Genomic DNA, 21,512 nt, shown 5'->3' on the forward strand with positions numbered 1-21,512 from the left:
ATATCCCTGCCTTTTTCTGGTTTTAAGTGAATAACCTTTTAGAGAAATAACTGGATGGCAAAGGATAAAAAACAAATATAATGAAGAGGCTAACATTTTCAGATTCTATAACCTTCCTGTAACACTGATCTATTCTTTCAGAAACCACTAACAACTTCTAATACGTGCAGCAATAATGAAGGTGCACATTACTCACATCACACTCCTAAAAATCAACATTATTCTTCTAATGTCATAACTGAGTTAAATTTGCAAAGTCTGTGTAAATCATATCGATAGCATCTGCTTTAGAACTGAATTTCATGGCCTTCATATTTTGCTATGTAAGCTAAAAGTTAATCTATAAAGGAAGACTTGTCAATGTGTCAATAATATATCAATACAACAGACTAGTTCATTACTGAATGCTTATTTCACATGTATTGACTTCAGCTTATTGTCAGTGTATGTATCACAGCTGGACTACATAAATGAGCCAGAGCTACCTGGACTGTAAATATTGATTTAACATGGTATTTTTTATATAGCTTTCTTGAATTGATAGCTGTTTTAAAATGAAATATATTACTAAATCCCATCACAGTTGGAAAATTCCTGTAATATTCTCCCCCAGTATTTCAATTTCAGCATAGAGAGCGGAAGATAGTTAAAATTAACTTGACTGGAATAAACTGGTCTCCCAGATGATGGTTCCATATCACACTCACATAAAGACTATGTATCTCTTAGGTGTACAATTTAAAAATCAGATGACACCTGTGTCTTAGAGGAAAAGAACAAGTTCTTTGTTTTTGTGAGAGGGGTGATAAGTAGGACGAGTGTTAAAGTAAAGCATGAAGGACAAGGCAACATGTAAACTTTCTTTTTTTTTTTTCTCTGCAACTTTAAATAATTTTCTCTTCACATCCATGCCTTATATAGAGATCTTCCCAACACTGACAAATATTAATAGTCACAAAACGTCCTCCTCTCTTCACAAAGGATCTTGGTAAAATCAGAACCCAAATGACTTCTGTAAACTTTCCAACTTTTTTAACCTTATAAGCATTACTCACTGATTATTAATATGCAAGCCAATTCCCATTGAAGCCAGCAAAAACACCATATTGACATCAAGCTCAGCAAGAATAATATGCAAATACTCTTGGCTTTTAACTTTAATAAAGAACTTGTTCAGTAATTTTCTTTTACATCCTTACAATTTTCATAATTGAAGAGTAGGAGGAGACCAGGTGAGTGTGACTGACAGAGTGATAAAGGAATTAGGCTTTCTGCAAAGTAGTTTAAGAAGGTTTAGTTCTTAAAAAAAAGCCTCACTAACAGGCTTCAACCTTTGTATGACATTTATGGAGACTCAGATTTTAAGAGTTTTCTGTCAATAAAACAAAGGATGCAGAACAGCGTTCCCTGTACTTAAATTAATTAAACAGTAAGTACAATCCTTTTTGTGAAATATGACTTTATTTTAACTGAAGTGGTGGTGGAAAGCTGTCAGCAGACTATTACAGTGTCACAGAAGTTTCCTTCAGAAGTTTCCAGGTTTCAGTTGAAACATTGCTCAGTGTAGGAACCTATTTATATATATGCAAAACTTGGTAATGCTTCAGTTTACTAGGTATGTAAATTACAAAAACTAACAAGAAGCTTGGAGTAGTACTGCATACATTTCCTGGAGATACTGATTTATGAATGGCTCCAAAAATCATACATAATTCATAGTCCAAGAATTCTTTTTATTGAAATTTCACGGTAGACTACTAACCTGAACAAGAACAAAGTAGCGTTTTTTCCACCGCTTCCAGACCTTCTGTCCTAGAGCATACAAATATCTGCAAAGGAAAGGGAGTATTTTTCCATTAGTATGAAGCATGACATTAGGAGGACCCAATACAAATTTGTGTATTAATTTGCTCTACCTACTGAGTTGCTTCTTCAGTGTTGTCACATTAAAGAAGTTATTTTTTTCTTCTATTTACTCATATCATAAAAATGCAAAGAGACATCCCTTTTCACTCAAAATAACACAAAAAGCAGAAACAAATGACTTCATATTTGGGAAGACTAACCACTTACATTTCACCAATTGTGTCCAAAAAATAGAAAATATGGCTTAAAGTAGAACACTTTTGACTACACAGAAATACTGAATGTTAGAAAAGTTAAACTCCCCAACAGCTTTTATCCTGTTTGGTTTCTACAGATTTGCTAGTGTTCATTTAGTCTGTGAGAAGTCAGTTTGGTAACATAACACAATGTCAGTAGACACACAAGATTAAATTTTTTTCCCAGAGTAAACTAGAATCTAATTTCCTAAACAGAAGCACTTCACTATAAAGACTCTTAGATTACAACAACTCCTTGTCACCTTGGCAATTTCCAGGCTTTGAATCAGATCATGTAATGAGAAGTATCAACCAGTGAGATGAGAAAACCACAGATGCTGATACTCTGTGGTGGTAGGGGGAGCACACTCATTACCCAAGAGACTGCAGCAAGTTTTCTGGCATTATGGTGACTTTTTATTCTGTCACTGTGATCATGTTGCGCTGTTGTTAACAAAGACAGCAAGAAGAAAAGGATGAGCTGTGGGATTGTAAGCAAGAGCCTATGAGTGTTAAGGATCTGATGCTTAAGACCTGTCAAGAGAGTAAAATACTACCCAAGAGTTGCCCCTTCTGGCTGGCCAGATTCTGTCAAGGGCATCTCATACGAGGTTGGTCAAAGGCAGAACAATAACCGTTCAGACCAATGAATTCTGGCTTAACAGGGCACTCTCCAGGGCATGCTGGTACACATATTATGACGAAATAATAACTAGGATGGGAATGGTTGGTTGGATGATTGATAGATGAACAGGAGCCTCTCTGGTAAGAGGATACGGTCTTCTGCTTACTTTTGTGGCTTTGCTGCCCGATAAGTTTGTAACTCAGTTAAAAAACAGAGCAATGAACCAACATCTTACCTGAAATGGGCAAACAAAATAGGGGCAAAACCTTTTTACAACTGTCCTAGGCGTAAACTCAAGCACATTCTTTCCCACATTAGTCATCACAAAGGACAAATTTGTGTCCAAAATGAATGTTCAGCATAATGCTTATTAACCATGATGGTTTGTCAGATTAAGTAGTGGTTCCCTTGTTATTACAACACCAATGTTTGCCCTTCTTCAGCTTCTGTTACACTTGTGTTGAAGCTCTGACTCACTTGGTTACTCTGCTTTTTATTTGTATGAGGGAGAAAAAATTGGCTTTGTGTACACAATTACCAGGCTTCATGTTCTCACAGGAAAATGTCAGAAAATGAGCAACCCAAACTTAGAAACACCAAGTTAATTATTTTTCAGAATTAATGGTGTTAATGTTTCCTTTTTTTCTTAATTTCCTTTTCAATTTAATTCTATTCTGAGACTGGAACAGAAAGGTGCTTTAAAAAAAAGAGGTCTTAAAAGAACATTTGCCATAGGGAAAAGTGGGCTGCTTTTTAAATTACTTTTCATGTAAGATATACCACGTACAGGCAGAACTAACACAAGATACAGTGAATTCAAAAATAAAAAATAAGAAAGCATACAAAAAGAAATTAAATAGCAATGTGCACTTTTATTCCGCCTACAAATTACTTCCAACTAAGGTGTTAAATAAGAGTCTCCTTGGGAAACAAAAGAGTGGAACATTAACTATCTCACTTTAAAATCTTTGGGTCTCACATAAGAGTAGGTAACAAAGGAAAATAGCATTCATGACACAAAGCTGGATTTAGTATAGAAATGCAAAGCTTTATGTTGTCTGGTTTTACAAATCACTATAAACACACAGTTATAATCTTATGTTATTAATCCCTCTTCCAGTACCATCTCTAATGGTGACAGCTTTTTTTAATGTAGAAAGTTTCAGCCATTTACAGGGGGTATCTCCTGTGCTCATCTGAAGTGTGCATGCTCCTGAAAGATAAAGAGATTAATTCTTACTCAAGAGTCTAACATTTACATCTGGAAGGACCCAAATATTCTAGACTTCTAGAATCTTCTTTGAACTTCTTTTTCTGTAGAAACTGCAGCTGATGTCTAGAACAGAAAAAAATCTCCAATAGCCAGTTTGCAGAATTAAATGAGACTTGGGTTTCTCAGCTGGAGCAGAAATTACTAGGTTAACAGACTCAGAAGTCAGCTAAATCCTAGAGCTAAGCTGAGGAATGTTTTATTTTTAAGATGGGGAATTGCACCATTTTTCATGGGTCTCAGTTGAAGAATGTTTTGTTTTTAAGATGGGAAATTGCATTATTTTTCACGAGTCTCAGGTAAATGTCAGTACCACAAACCAGAACAGACCCTCACAGTCATGAACTCGCACAACTGCAGCCTGCTATTTCTCTACCCATACGTGTAGCTGTATTCACCCATCAGTTCCGCTCAATCTCCCCGTCCAAAAAAAATGTGCACAAGATGCACAGTGTCAATTGTTCAGACTATTTTAAGCAGGAACAAGAAACACAGAACAGCCATTCATTCAAATACTTTACCTTTCTTCAGGTAAAATATTATGTTCAATACAAAGAAGAAACTGATATTCAGAAGAAGCCAATTCCATATTTCTAAACATTAACCACACCATTTGTTTCAATTTTTCTCACTCTAATTTGGGTTCCAAAGTTGGGATCATCTAAAATAATTCTTGAATTACTACACTTCAGCCATGCACAAGGAAGGAAGACACTGAAATACTTCCCCTATATCTGAACACAACAATAGTAATTGCTTAGATTTATTTTGACTTTTCTGTAAGATCATGTTTTGAGAATGTTTAATAAATAGACTGACAAGAAGCTCGGAAAGATTGGGATTTTGATGTACTTTGAAACATATTCAGATGGCAGACTTTTATTCTGTAAAATGAGATATACACACATAATTTCTGTGTCTGTACATATGCACATTAGAAAGAATATTTACAGTTTGTATGTACATTTGTGGTTGCCTTCTTCAGTGTTTTGATATTACTCACATAATTTCCAGTAACTTAAGACTAATACACCTGTTTTTATACAGCACATAGAAAAAAGGACCTTGATCAAACATTTTGAGTATTTAAGTGTGACCCCAGTGTGAAGATTTTCTAGCAGTTTTGTAGTAATGTGAAAATGCAACCAAATGTACAAACTCTGCAATCACTTTTTTTAGACTTTTTCTCTTATAAACAGTTCTGCAATCTTCTTTTCTTCAAAATTGTTTAATACTGTTTTTTTTCTCTTCATTCACTCCCAAATAAAACCCTAAAAATTTGATTTCTATGAAGCCACAGATTTACATGATTATACTTCACAACGCTTATAATATGGTTCCCATTTAATACTTAAAGTTAATTTTCCTGGAAAACAAGTAAAAATACAAGAAATTACTTTTCCACTACAAAACACAGAAAGACCTGGATAAAAACATTTTATACATCATCTCATCTCAGTCAATACAATTTTCTTCTCCAGAAATGGAACAAACAAAATGAACATCCATTTTCTTTAAAAAGTCTGGGCATCCCTATATTGGAAATACATAAATGTTGAATAGCTTTCAAAGTATATTTCCTTTTGCTACCAAAATGCAAAACCACACTGCTAAATATTATAGTTTAGTTTCAATTATGTGATGGCATACACAGGAAAGATGATGGCAGCTTGTTTGCTCTAAGTCCTCACCTCACTGGAAGACTGCAGGGTTTTACTTTTTGATGAAAAAAATAAGCACTAATGAATAGCTGAAAAACATAATTTTGTGTGGAATACTGGAGCTATTCACTGATAGAGAAATGAGAATGGACTTATTACTTCTACAGAGATCATTTTTAGACCAGCCTTTTTATTCTAAGGAATGAAGCAATCTATCTACATCTTGAATGATAAATTCTCTACTTGTAAAAGGCTTCATTTATCACAAACAATGAAAAAAATATAGAAAGAAAAATCAATACATGTAGCAGTTTAGTCCAGCAAAGGCCTTTCTTAAAGAGAAACCTCAGTCAAGGTTGAAAGAGCAATTAATGCAGTCTCAAAAATCTGGGCCACTCTGATAGAGTTCGGTTAACATGTGGCAGAAGTAATCATCCACTTGTGAAAATGATTTTCAGTTCATTCTCAAACACCTTTCAGACACTCATGATCCCATTTAACTGACAACAATACAGGCTATCCGTGGGCATCATTGCATTCGCTGAGAGAGCCAATGGAGACCAAATGCCCACAGGCACTTTCAGTCATCCCTGTGCCTTGCATAAAAGGAATCTTCCCAGCACTGCATTCCTTCTTTTATTTAACCCCGAAAGATTAAGAAATTTTTTTGTCTTCAGTTGAGGATGAGAGAGAAAACTGATTCAAGACAACAATATGACCTAGGTCATAAGAAACCTAGCTGTAAACATTCTCAGATTCATTTTAGTACTTTCTGTGCTCTTGAGAAAGAGAACTAAATAAGCCTTCAACAGATGGAATGAAAAAAAATCAGCCTAAACTACTGTAATTATGCCTGCTAAGGATAAAGAAATGTTGAAGAATGTCAAGTAATACAAACATCACAGCCACAGAAAACAGTTCCATTTATTCCAATTAGCAAGATACTCATAATATGAACAGGACAATGTGTGGCTTTTTTCCTGATAAACAACTTTTCACTTACAGTATAAATGGTTATTGGTATGCTGGCAGATCAGATATTCCTAGATTCTTTAACAGTGATATTTTACTAAACTCCAGAGTGCTTCAACATTCGTGAATATGCATGCTAGTACTTATGGAACCTGTGAAGTGACTACAATGGCAACTTGAGAATTATTAATCCAATTTATGTCATATCATGAAACCTATTTGGTATGTAAAGTGTAACTGTTTAAGAAGACAGAAGAACATCCTTTAGCCTCAAGAGAATTTCAGCAACAAAATAACTAAATCCTTTAGATGCAACATAAATGTAGAAAGCACTCTAATTCTAATGTAATCTAACTGCAATGTAAATAGGTAATGCAGCACAACAGCAAAACAGCTGGTGCTGAGGAGCAGACATCCACTCTCTGCTTTTTGATGCAGCTTACTTTGGACTAGCTCTAGTCTCAACCCATGGACAAAATAGCTACCAGTGGTTTGCAGGATATACGGGTACACCCCTGGAGCTCAACTCTTGGTTAAATTTAATCGAAAAAGATAATAAGCTGTGAACAGAAAAGCACAGTAAGCAGGAACAACTAAGAGATTGGTTTTCAAAGTGAAAATCTGAATTTAAATGCTGATGTTGGTTTAGTATAAAAAGTTTCAATGACATTGCTCTCCCCTAACCGTTCATTTTAGCGGTGGAAATTATTATTTACATTGAAAGACCTTAAAAAACTCAGAAGCATCTGAGCACCCAGAGGTAGTCAAGTATCCAGCCTACACATTTGCATGTCACTGGAAGCACATGACACTGCAATTACATAGAAAAACAAGGAAAAACTGATGACCATTTTTCCGGTCAGGGAGTGATATCATTTGTGATCTAGAAAGTCTAAATGAAGGACCTGTTAGTATGAAAGATTTACTTTTGTTTCTAGGTCATACACATCCACTCACGGAAACAATAAAAAGGTGTTGAAAACTTTGGTGGCGGAGGCCAGTAAAAGCATGAACTCTTTTAGGAATGATAATTGGTTTTGGTTATCTCTGGGTGGTTACATATTTCATGTATTTCTTTTCACTGGTATTTTTGAATTGATATAATTTTAATTTCCTAAAGAACACAGACCTCAGCAAAGCTAATTTTTTTGTAATAAAATATATAAGAAGAACAAGATGCATACACTTTTTATCCTGAAGACTGTAAATTCTAAGTATTTTCATAACATTTGTTGTCATCATTGTGAATAGGTATTTTGAAGTACTTATGAAGTAGCCTAAAGGGTCTGATCTAGCAAAGGCATGAGAAGGTATGTTACACCTGGTATCCTGATTTGTGATTTGAAAAGAAGCACAAAAATTATGACATTGAATCAGTCTAGCACCTTTCTTTAATTTGTGCACACAGAATATGTTTATTCAGAATGTTATGATGTTTTAAAACTAATTTTTAAAATCCTTGACAATGACATTTTTTAAAAAATCCCTAAAAGAATTCAATTAAAACCACCATTTAAAAACATCACCAAAGATTTGAAACAAATCAGTTTACCAAGTCCTCACTTACATAGGATTGTTCCCTTAATAGGAACATTTTGTGACACTTGAGGAGTGCTTTATAAACCAAGCAATTACTCCTCACAACATGTCCAGTGCAGGAGGTTAGCAATACCACATTAACTTCTGTGGGAGAGAAACCAAAGCGGAAAAGAGCAAGACTGTTCAGAACTTGAGGTCCTTGTGCACCAGAAAAAAACATCCAGGAAAGTCTCACAACAGCCCTTATCTTCCAGACATTGGAAAATGCATTTCAGAAGCCTGTAAAATTGATCAGTCTTTTAACTCCGTGTGTCAAAACATGCAACTCATTTATGAATTTAAAAAAAGTGAAAAGAAAATATTTCAAAGGGAACCAGCAAATTAAACATGTTTGTCTTTGCAATCCACTATGCCACTTTCAGTGAATATGTTTCCCCTGCACCTTGTATGGATCCAGCATGCTTAGGGTATATTTCATTTTCAGAACTTTGCAGATTACCCTTTGGAAGCACCCTTCTGTTTCCATGGGCTCTACCAGATCCTGGCAGTGCAAAGACTCCAAATTTAGCCATTGTAATTAGTTGCCTGAAAAGACATACATGAAGGAGGCTTTCGGTACCTAGGCATCATGAAAAGTTGATAATGTGACATTCATGGAAAATGTTTGCCATCTGACAGAAGTATTCATTCTAAAGCACAATTCAGAATAGTAAATCTTAGTTTGTTCTTTTCAACCAATGCTATGAGGTAAAACTTCTGTGAATCCAATGACAATGTAGTTGATAATGAACAGAGACTACACTGACTGTAAATATTTCAAAATGTTTGGCACACTGGGCAGAAAACAATTCTTTTTAGTTATGCTACTATAGAGACATCCAGAATGAAAAGTGCTAGAACAAAAGTGGGGAAAATGCAGTTACCTTCCTGGAATTCATATACAATATCCCCATGTTGCAGAAATAAAAAGCTTTTTATTGGGAACTCTGTTATTTTCTTCCGGATTAAAATTTTGACACTTCATGCACTGAAAAACTAAGAATACCACTTCGCTTTCCATCCATCATACAGAAGCAGAAAAACATAATGCTGCCTGCATATCAGTGGTATGGACTGTCTCCATCATATCTCTAGCACCTTTAAGGAATGTAGGAACAGTGCCAGACATTAATTTCCGCTCTCACACAGCAATGTAACTGTTATAGCTTGTTTCCATGAACGCAAATTACGTACATTTCATTGTGCATTTTAGGCATTCCTGGACAGACTGTAGAAAAAAATATTTAATTGCACTGAATGTTTGTATATGCAGTCATAATCTGCTCAGAAAGTCCTTGGTCTGCAGATGAGCGGAGTCTGGAAGAGTACTGAGACTACTCTTATAAACTTTCCCAGTCATTTGCTGTTGGCCACAGTGGGAGACGTGATATTGGGTTATATGAATATTTGGTCCAAAACAGCAAGGTTAATCTTATATTCTGATAGAGTTGTTCTGCCTCAGGAAACTGAGTGGTGCAGAACAACTGTAAGTGATCCTTTCATCAAAAGTTGGAGTAAAAAAAATACTTTTATACTTCTGGCTATCTTTTGATGACAATACAAAGGTAAAAACAAGGAAGAAAGCTTTCATGGTATGACCCAGCCAATCAGTTCTCTGAAAATATCCATTTTTAAGAAGTTTTTTATACAGAACACATGTAGAATTTTAAAGATGTCAAAGAAACAAAAAGTCTTCTGACTCCATGTCACTTTGTCGCTTTTGAAGAAACTTCTCTCCAGAAGAATGTAGAAGTGGCCACCCAAAAGCCAGGTCTGTACCTTGTTCTCATCAGGGTGTGGAGGGAAGTATGCAGTTATACACCCCCAGAAATTTCTCATATACTCATGCTATTACTGTCTCTAGGAGTTTCTTTATCTAAAAATGGTGTCTCTGTGTTTATAACTTTTTAATGGATTTTTGTTTCAATTAATTTCCATAATGTTTTTCTCAAACATTTTAAACTTTCAAAATCTACACCTAGTAGCACAGTTCCACACCTCAACTACCTGTGCCTGGAAGCAGCTCTTTTGGCTAACTCTGAAACTGGCACCCATTGGTAATATTTTGGCATTGGAAGAGACAGCTTTCAGTGTACAGTAATTTGAATTAGAACCATTAATGTGATTGGATGTTTATCCTTGGAAATGCCACATAGAAGCAAACAATGTAAAAGTGAATTCCACAGGACTTACTCTAGAAAACAACAGAAATGAATCACTGGAAAATATATTCCCTTTGAGAAAGTTATTTAAGTATTCCTTCATGGAATTCAGGATTTTTAAAATGGATTAATAGAATTAGGAAAAAAAATTTCCTAACATGGTTTTGTTTTGGGTGGTGGTTAGGGAAAAAAAAGTGCTATGCAAGAAAGATATAAGCTTATAACAGCAGCACAGATTTGCAAGAAGTTCTTTATCGCATTAAATACACAGAAAGTAAAACATTCAAATGCTCTGTCACTCCACTGGAGTTATTAAACTGTAGCTGATTTGCGGTTGGAGCTGTAGGAGGACTTCAGGAATACAGAATTTACCACCTGTGAGGGAACATCAGAGCCATCTCCTGGGATCAGTCCATTGTTGCTGCACAGGATTGCTCTGACAAGTAACTGTCTACCTAAAATAGCAATACTACAATGATATTCAACTCTAAAACAGCTGTTAAATAAAAATTAAAAAAAAATGAAATTCATAAAATCTAAGAGAAAATAGAAGTGAGATTAATTTAGCTTCTGGAATATAATCACATTGCCATCTTCTCCCTTAATTTAACCATGCTGCCCTCCTGTGGATGTCAGGATATGTATAATGCCATGGCCCAGACTAAGAAAATCTAGCTCAAATTGATCCCTGCTACCTGCTTGTGACAGATTGGAAGAGGAAAGGAAATGCCACTGCGTAATCACAAAAAGTGGTTAAGTTAAACTTCAGGGCAAGGATTGTAAAACCTGTATTTCAAATAATTTTAAAATGAGTATTTTAAATAAGTAGAATGTGATATTATTCCACAAATCATGTCTCTGTGGGAGCATACATACTAATAATACATTTATTCTCAAATTAAGGGGAGCAGATTGATTGCATAATGATGAATTACTTTATCTGTTGAAGTGCCAACACAGTTGAACACATGTATTAGAAAGATTACCCAACAACTCAAAAAGCATAGAAATTATTCACAAAACGATCAGTATTTGGTAAACCAAAAAAGTGCTATTAGTTAAATTGTAATCTTTTTTTGCCTGGTATAGAGATACCAAATACATCTTGAGAAATTAGTGAGTCACAAATATGTTACATTTTTAAACAAAAATATAAAAAATGGTGTGGCATAGAAGAATCTAAAATTAAGGAGAGGTCTATAAGCAATTATTCAAAGAAATTATCTCACACAGAAAAAAAATATTTTTTGATAATTACGTTTCCATAAAGTCACTGTTTTCATAAGCTCTGTTACCAATTAACTGGAAATTAATATTATGAACTAAAATGTTTATATAACTTGAGCTCCTCTATACTCAGAGTTGTCAGATTCCACTACAGAACAGATCCCAAAACCACTAGAGTACAACAGCTGCAGTGACACAGCACTGCTGGTTTTCTTCCAGACTAAATTTGTAAATGCTGACAAATTATGCTTAAAGTCATAATGATAAACAATGTTTTAAAATAGACTTTTCATTCTGAAGAAAGACTAAAGTTTTAAAAACTACAAAAGGTAGTGTTATTTTCTGATGCTAAAATATATTGTTGGGAAATAAACACCTTTTCTTTATAATCTTTTTTGTCTTTAACTCAGTAACAAAATGAAAAGTGAAATGCTAAATTTTAAATCAAGCTACTCTGTCAAAATATTTTATATATTGTTGAAAAGACTTTGAAATAAATAAAAAGTCTCAGAATTGTGAAAAAATCATAAGAAAATCTTTTGGACAAGAAAGACAAGATATTTAGTATAGTCACATGCCATTTTGTGCCAATTAGTGAAGTTGGTAACACGGCATATCAATAAAAACCCAATTGACCTAAGTAGCAGGACTAATTAAATGAAGTAAGGTAATTAAAAGCTTCTCAATATATAATAAAAAATTACGGCTGAAAGTGTTCCATAATGTTGTCTTTTTATCTGCTTTTCTGCTGAGTTTTAATCAGTGTATCTATATGCATAAAAGATAGTGTCCAGATGTTAATGTGTTGGTGGCAGGAATCAGGTGTTCAATTAAAATATATTGAGTGTGCAAGAAAAAACCTCAAACCTTCCATTAAGGAGAATACATACAGTTCAATTAAAAATGAATGTAGCATTTGTGATTAAGTTGAACGATCACATTCTATAATGGCAATAAAATTTTACATGATATGATTACTTTATTAACTTAATCATACAATTCTAATCTAAGGATCAGTTATTTCCTGTTTACAAATGGATCCATTGCTTCTCAACACACAAAATAATGGTAAAGCTGCATTTACACAAATTGTTGGTTCCTCTCCTGATTCTTCTTCATTTTCACAAACGGCGAATTAAAAGAAGCAACTGCAACATCTGTAACGTTTTTAGAGATCATAGCCTAGCAAGTGTTTTCAGCTACTGGCATTATTTTTAATATTTAATATCAGCCCCAGTTGTGTTGCTTGCATAACACCTCCAATTTAATTTGGATGCATTCATTACTCAGAATGTGTTTCTAAATAGCTTGACTGAAAGATCTGTAAAATGACATCCTCTGCCCATGTCATGTGGTATTGGTTCCTGGCCTATTGCTCTTAATCTAAAAGGAATCATTCCGTAGTCTAAGTATTCAGATCGCTGCTTCAGATCTTAGCTTGCCCTTCAAAGCCAAGATTTACAACCAGATGAAAAAGGCTAAAAAGCTACAAACATTCAGTTTTAGAAAAGAGGCTGGCCATCGGCTGGCCAACCATGAGGGGAGCACATCTGCAGGCAGACTTCCCATCAGCACTACTACAAACTGAGCCAAGTTTCTTATTCTCTTCTACTTGGTCTATATGATATGGTGCATTCCACTTAAGACTGAACTTCAAATGATCTCAAAATTGAAATCAGCAGTTAAAACCAGAACTGCAGAAACACATAATAAAAATAGTAACTTCTAAGCCACTGATTTACTGAGCAAGAGTAACTAGTTGTGTACTTGGGATTATGTACATTTCTCTCACCAGAACCACACCAATTTTCATCTTTGGAACAAACTGAAGAAAAGCAGATGGCAGTTTTGGGTTGGGAATCTTATAACATTATGTGGTAAGGAAGGGGAAGCTGGTCTGACCCTGATGGAGACAGTGGTAGAACTCAAACCTACACCTACCAGAACACTTTCCCTGCCAATCTGTCCTCAGTTCACTCCATACAGGCAGCAGCATGAAAGATAATCCTAGAGGTCTCTTCTGTCTGTTGGTCCAAAGACAAACCATGTACAGCATTTAACATACATGCATTTTTTGTGAGACCCCACCTGGAATACACTGTCCCGCTCTGGGGTCACCAATATAAGGACATGGACCTGCTGGAGTGAATACAGAGGAGGGCCACAAAGATGCTCAGAGGTCTAGAGCAGCTCTCCTATGAAGACAGGCTGAGAGAGTTGGGGTTGTTCAGCCTGGATAAGAAAAGGCGTTGAGGAGACCTTAGAGTAGCCTTCCAGAACCTAAAGGAAACCTAAAAGAGAGCTGGAGAGGGAGATTTTACAAGGGTATATAGTGATAGGACAAGAGGCAATGGCTTTAAGCTAAAGGATAGCAGGTTTAGATTAGACATTAGGAAGAAATTCTTCACTGTGAGAGTGGTGAGACACTGGAACAGGTTGCCCAGAGAAGCTATGGATGCCCTATTGGCAGTGTACAAGGCCAGGTTGAATGGGGTTTTGAGCAACCTGGTCTGGTGAAAGATGTCCCTGTCAGGGTCCCTTGCAACTCAAACCATTCTATCATTCTATGATTCACTTCCCTGCTCTCTTTTATCCTTTACACATAAAGTGAAAAAAACCCAAACCTCACACGTTATGAAAAGACAAAGCAATACTACAACGCTGAACAGACACAAAGTTAATTTAGAAGGGGATTAAATTAAAACAGGTTTGTGACAGTAAGCATGCAGAAAAGACTATTTGCAGTGCAGGGTGAACTCTTCTTTATAGGTTTTATTTAAAGAAAAAGACAGAGTGAGCCAACTCCATATGAAAGCATCACTAGACTGATGACATTGTAGAAACTGCCAGCCTGCCAAAGTGATGCCTATTTAAGAATGTGAGAGGTACTCAAGGACCCTGACAAGACAGTACAGTATTGGACTGCTAACACAATTGTGCTGACATTTAACAGGACATGGACTATTTAAAGGGAGATGGCTGTGACAAATATACTATTTGAGCAAAGCAAGAGTAGTGCAGGGCCATGAGGACTCTCCTATTACGTTGAAATAAATGCAATACTGTAATAATTGAAATTATATTACTGTGGAGTAAAAAACCCAAAACCACTTAATTGAATTTATAAGAAATTAGCTCTGCTTTTACATCCAATTTTGTGTTAGAACTATTTTTGCCCATAGAGAATAGCATATTATGAGTTGAAATCCACCCTCAGACCCAGGGACACATAGGGAGAATTCGACTGGTTACATACTATTAGTATTTAAAATTAATTTTTCTGTCATACCTTTGATTTTGCAACTGTTTATATTCCAAAAGACAAAGATTAGGTGAATTTTACCTTCCTACAAGTAACAGATGGATAGGGCAAGAGACAGAAGGACATAACAGGTAGGTGGCATGCCCCCATCCTTGCATCTAATAGTACTGGCACTCTCTGTATAGAAATAATGCCAGGCCATGACAGTCCATATGCAATGTCAGTGTACGTCAGGTGAAAATAACTCTCTCTTAAATTCACAGATTAGTGTATGGTATCAAGAAATGAGTCAGATCACCTGACAAAAGGTTACTAAGTAAACTGCATCTTTCACCTACATGAGATGCGTGTATGCTCATTTATAGCACATATATAGAGTAAAGCAAAATAAAAAACATCTAAACCAATTATTTCAATGATGTTCAGTCCTGCATTCTGGGAAAATAAAAATATTGCTTAGGTGACTATGTACAGTAATAATGTTATTAGGAATATCACAATCAGTTACATCTCCATTACTACCGACTCATGCATGTAAGGGAAGTTTCTAGACAACTTTCAAAAGGAACTTAGATGGCAAAAAGTTAAAAAATTTGATATGAAATAAATAAAAATATAGTACAAAATAAACAAATATAGTCTAGCATATAAAATACTTGCATGCAATTTCATTCCAATGATGTTGTCAGTATATTTGGGTGCATTTACAGAGTAGTAAATTTAAGCAAAACTAAAATTCAGATTTTGTTATGAATGATACTTTTGCAAAGCTATGGGAACAATGTAACAATAACATAAAGAAATTTATGCAGAAAAAGCCAACTTGAAATTTCCAGTGACCAGACTCCCCTCGATTATGTTGTAGAGTTACTGGGAAGTTCCCAATATTTTGAACTTATTATTGCAAATTTCAGAACACTTCTGATGTGATAAATTTATTAATCATTTATTGTATTAATAATAAGCAGCTTACTCTATGCTTTCATTTTAGTAAGGCAAATGATGCATAGGAAAAAAAAAAAAGACCTGCCCATATTTCACTTCATGTACATGAAACTACTCTGATCATGATCTTCCCTGTGAGGACCTAGGAAGGCACACATTTTGCTATAGCCTGACAACATTTATTTTTTTTAATACTACCTTCAATCCACATAAGACTGACTGGTCAGCCCACTTATACTTCTTACTTGATAGGAAGAACACTTACATGCAAATGAAACTTAAACCAAAGTTATTAGTTACTGTTTTAGAAGAAAAATCAGTTGCAAATCACAGTATTTTCTCCATTCCTCCCGAACAATTTCATGAACTTAAGGCCTATTTTCAGTAAAATGTTAGCACATCATTTCACCACCAGCTAAGTTACCACCAGCTTTGTTATTTTAATTAGAATATAGAAAAAAATCTTTTTTTCACATGAATAGCTCTCTGAAGTTTTGATTTGAGCGTTTCCAATAACAGACAAGGCTCTGTTTATATTGTACTCTTTATATTTTTAAAAAATCCAATAAAGCCAATATTTACAAGCACAATTGTAAGATTTCACACAAAAACATGTATTTAATCTATTTTCAGGATTGAACTCTTACCTGAACCCTTGACATGGGCATCAAAGGAAGCTGTTGCCCAGTTTTGCCCAACTACTTTCAGGTACTTTAAAGAAGTACCTAAAGAAAAAAAGGGTTTATCTACATTGGTAACTTAGTCTAAGTAAGGAGTGTGCTTTTGAAGAAAATCTCTTCATTGTCCCCCAGTTGCAGCACTTGGTTCACACTGCAGAATTGAATCAGAGCACGTGAATCAGATTCCTCTTGCATTAAATGAAATCAGGTACTGTGCTCAGCTAGTGCACCCCACATATTCCAGCCACTAAAGGGCTGGAAGTCTAGGATAAGACCTGACAGAGACTGAACTAAATCCCCAGAAAAGCATCTAAGGTCCTCCACAATCACTGAGCCACTTTACAGATCTGTCTGGGCACACTTCACACTTGGCTCCCTTTGTAGTCAAGGAGACACATGCCAAACACAGTTCAGGTTTTCCAGACTACCATCTCTTTGTATTGGGTAGCATAATTTTGGTAGCCATCAGTGGCTAAAAATCCTTCATAGGTACCTTAGACAAGTCCAGGTTACTGCGCTTTGAACCATTCATACTTCAATTCTTCTTTCTCCATGATAGGGTTATCACATGCAATCTGCCATCTTGGTAGAGGGTTTAATTTTATCCTACTGCTGCATCAAGTGCCTGCTGCTAGAAGGTACTCAGTTGACCAGGCTCTCTCTCGCAGTGATACTGCATTCAAATTTGCTCAAGTGATATAGCCATGAATTAGGTATCAGCCACATAAACTATGCTGACAAGTCCTCAGTGATGCTGCAGTACAGCTCATAACCATCTTGACGGCCTGAAAGTAATCTGTTCTATAACATGATGCACTGAGAATTGTTGCCAAGGGTTTTTTCACTTCTTTTTTATCTCATACATGCATACAAAGACCAGGAGGTTGAGATGGAGAGAGTTTTAAAGTTGAGAATTGCAGACAAAAATTTGATAGTATAGATCAGAAAAGTCTACCTAGCCATTCCATGGGTCACTGAGATGCTTGGTCATATGTTCTCAGATATTACATGATAAGAAGAAATTGACTGGTGTTTACACATGAATGCGAGGCACCATTAAGGTAAACCATAAGAAATAATCCATGCTGAAAGAATAAGAGTTTAGGATGCAGTGAGACTGTGACATAACTGCATTAAAGAAAGCTGAAAAGAGAACAGGTACAAAATCCAGTATACAGGAAACAGACAGGTACCAATATGAGCAAGGTGCTCCAACCGATTATTTTGTGAGGCTCAATAAGGATTTTAGCAGAGATGAATTAAAGAAGGATCTGACACACATGCAGTACTGAGTATGGGCATTCTCTATATCTAATCAATTATGCATACTCAATCCTAGTGAAGGCAAGAAAATACTGAACAAGTGTTGTAAAGTTATGATCTAAAGACATTACATACACAACTGAACCTGCATAATTTTGCTCATCACAGAGCTGAAGGAAACCCATCTTAACACTTCAGAAGCATGTAGCTTTAAAGTGAAATATAAGAAAAAGGAACACCCTCTCTAAACACTTTTAATGATCTTTTTAATGTGAGAGTAGTATCACAATTTAAATAAAAATTACGTATTAATGAGAACAGATTCTTAAACCTATTCTCAATTTCTTAAATTCGTGTTTCAAAAAGTTATGAGAAAAAACAAAGCAAACTTTTTTATAAGAAAAATATTTTAAGTTTTACTATGAGCCTTGACTAACCCATGGATCTTTTTCACATGAAGTCTGTTGTGGTTAAGCTAAGTGAGTTTGGATCTAAATTTATATCTCAGCTTTTACAAATATTTCAGATTAATTACTATGGAATGAATTAAGAATGACACCTTAATTAGTAATGCTTCTCTTGGCAATTAGGATTCTCTTGGCTTCTCTTAGCAATTAAAGTGGCAGTGGCATATCATTAAAGTCTTCAAAGATTCCCTGTGCCTCCTCAGAAGCAATTACTGTGGGAAGCACTGAAAATCAGGCTCATAGCTATAATCTGTTCTCTAAGGATGTAGCAGCAGGATAAACGCTTTTGCTTCTTCCATAGTAATTTTGCATTAAGCCATCATCATTATCCAATCAATCATTAATGTAATTTTAATGTGTCATTTTTCATGAAGTTCAATTTAATTTTGAAAAAGTAACTGATTATACTCAATTGATTTTGCAAAAGTGTACAATAGCGAAATCATTTAAATGAAGACAGTTAACACATTAGCACTTTTATTCATGGCAAAATGCTAGGATTCTTTTAGCACAGTGAAATATTAGCACTTAGCACAAATTAAACTAGGATAACAGAAAATACTGTTATGAGACACCTTGGAATAATAGTTGCAAGGCATGCATACATCACTAAAAGTGCTGCTTATAATGTACGTAGGAAATTTTGACCTTAGTGCATGCACCCTTATGAATGTAAAAATGAGGACAGGTTTATCTGAATTTATCAAGATAAGGTAATTACAGCTACATGAATGACACTTTCAACCCTCTGACTAAATAAACAAAAAATGTACACCATTGCTATTGGATCAAAATTTAAAATTTTTTATTAATTATGGGCCAAAATTTGACCAATATTTCTGCTGAAATATAAATCCATTGTTTTAATTTTCAAATGTTCTGACTTCAGAGTTTCTCAGTAGTTTAATTCCACATGTCTGAAGTTCTTGAAATGCTTGAGTTTACTCTGTGCTGGGATTCATGAGTCCTGTCTTGCAGAAAGGGATACTCACAGGCTTGTCTTCAGTGTCTTGGATCTTCAGAGTCAGCAACTGTTTGAGATTTACTGTTGAAAAGAAAGATATTCTCCTCTTCCTAAGTTTTATTAAAAAGCTATCATGGTTTCAAAGAAATCATGTTAACTTCATGCAGTAAAGTTAATGCCAGTCCTTTCCAGTTCAAGATATTCAGCAACGACTACATTTCATGAAATATTCTAAAGTTTGCAGCCAGGATACTTTTCACAGCAGCTTGTAACATACCCTTCTTCAGGATTGTTCACTGAGTAGAGAAAATATACTCTAACCATATAGATATGTGGTGCTGCATGTTAGATGACATTTTGGCACACCTTTACACAAAGTAAGGAGCAGACCTTCCTGAAGTGGTATTTGCTGTGCTGTATACTCCTGGTGCTGCTCACATTTTTTTATCAAATCCTTTTTTCTTCAACAGTCCACTGTGTTTAAAATTCAACCAAAGCCTATTTCATAAGCCATAAAACTTATCTTCCATAAGTGGTAAAGCACTGTCATTATTACAGTTTGCTTCAGCACTGCAGAACCACCTACAGCTACCATGCTTGTCTTGATCAAACCTTAGATTGTCATTCTAGGTCTAGGTTGAATATGGATTGGGAAATGAAGCACTGTAGTTCACACCTCTTTTGTCTTTGAAGTCAAACAAACTCAGCTGAAAGTCTGGTACTTCTTTATGCCTTCCTGTCAGAAATGACAATGAAATCTTTTGCCCAGTGTCTCAAAGGTATATGGCAAGCAAATACAAGGTCACACTGTCCATGCATTGTTCTGTCTTTATGAGAGAATTCCCTTTAGATATGTCTACTTTTGTTCATCTTCCACATTACAGACATCCCCAATGGATTATAAGGTATTCTTTGGAAAACAGTTCATCTGCATGGGTAGATGAGAATGAGGTTCTTAGGACAACTTGGGCACTACACAGAGGTCAGCTGCAACAGCTGAGTCAACATTGTCCCATTTGCCAATAACAGGACAGATGAGAAAAACTGCACACTATAAAGTCACAGTGAGAGGGAGTGACTAGGTTTTATTTAGACTCAGTTGAGATGAATACACACACTTCCTGTGACGGGACAGTCTTGCAGCAGACTGCTGCATCCCACTGCTGCACTTAAACATGTTGTAACAAGATTTCATGAGGCAACAACTGAGAATCAGGAATCAGGAGTATTTTTGTTATATGGTTAGTGAATTAAGAACAAATCTTCCCTTTGTGATAGGCATCCCTTTCCCATGCACAAGGAAGAGTGGTGAAGGATTATCTTTTCCCAGAGGTAGTTTCAAAGGCACAAAGGTAGTCTAATAACCTACCATTTGTATATGAATAGCAAGTCACCTCAAAACACTGGAAAGCCTGATGTTGGCAGTGGGCAGTCTCTGTCAGGTATTTGTAGAAAGATTTACCTTCTAAATGTATCTGAGACTAAGTAGGAGTACTTTTAATAGAGATTATAAAGGATACTGATATACTGAAATTAGGATATCCTACTGTTATTAGGATAAGAACATTTTTTGAATAGAACTGCAGGTATTAAAAATACAAATGAAGCACAAGATGTGTGCTACCACTGGTGCAAACACAAAAACCGCACAGGAATTAATTGTAGATGACATTTATTTCATATATTTATTTAATTTCATGAGAGTTGAATAAAGGTGAATTTATTAATCTTCAAAAGTATATAAACAGACACTACTTTATCTATAAAGATCAATATAGTATGAAACTCAAGAAATATCAGTAGAAGGGAGAATATTTCTCCTAACTGCATGGTTAGCTGTAGCAAAATTGTCTTACTATCCATCAAATCAGCCTGAGTTTCATTTAAAATAAAAGGAGACAGTTTCAAAAAACTCACTTATGTAGCTGTGCACAGTTTATCTCTGACCTGAATTTAGACTTGAGAAACTGTGAATTAGGCAGAAGAAAAAGATGACATGACTGAAGCCCACCTCTTGCTCTGGTAATTCACCTTTTCAAAGCTTTGTGTCTGGTTATTGGGCATTTATTTTTCTTCTCATGAATGCAATAAACATAGAGAAAAGTTTACCTTACCACCTCCAGTGTACCTTTTCCTTTTTCCATAGACAGTGTCCTAGCACTGATAAACCAACTTGTAAAGATATTCCTCCCTATCTAGTAGGTGCTTTGAGAAAACTCAGAGAACTCTAACATAGCCTAAATACCAATATCTTTAGGCTGCTATAGTGAGGCCATATGACTAAATGATCAGAAAAGGCTTCCAAACTATCTGACGTGTAAAGTTTGTAAAATT

General features: G+C 35.4%; 1 protein-coding gene across 1 annotated transcript in view; it reads right to left on the minus strand.

The window, feature by feature from the left end:
- The window catches only part of CADPS2 (calcium dependent secretion activator 2), a 289,954-nt gene that overhangs the window by 109,511 nt on the left and 158,931 nt on the right, over positions 1 to 21,512 (minus strand). The window contains 1 exon segment of the mRNA XM_018067963.2: positions 1,763 to 1,829. Coding sequence (XP_017923452.2) covers positions 1,763 to 1,829 — 67 coding nt within the window.

This window comes from Manacus vitellinus, unplaced genomic scaffold, assembly GCF_001715985.3.
Source record: "Manacus vitellinus isolate BGI_N305 unplaced genomic scaffold, ASM171598v3 scaffold_13_pilon, whole genome shotgun sequence".
In the NCBI taxonomy this organism is placed as follows: Eukaryota; Metazoa; Chordata; class Aves; order Passeriformes; family Pipridae; genus Manacus; species Manacus vitellinus.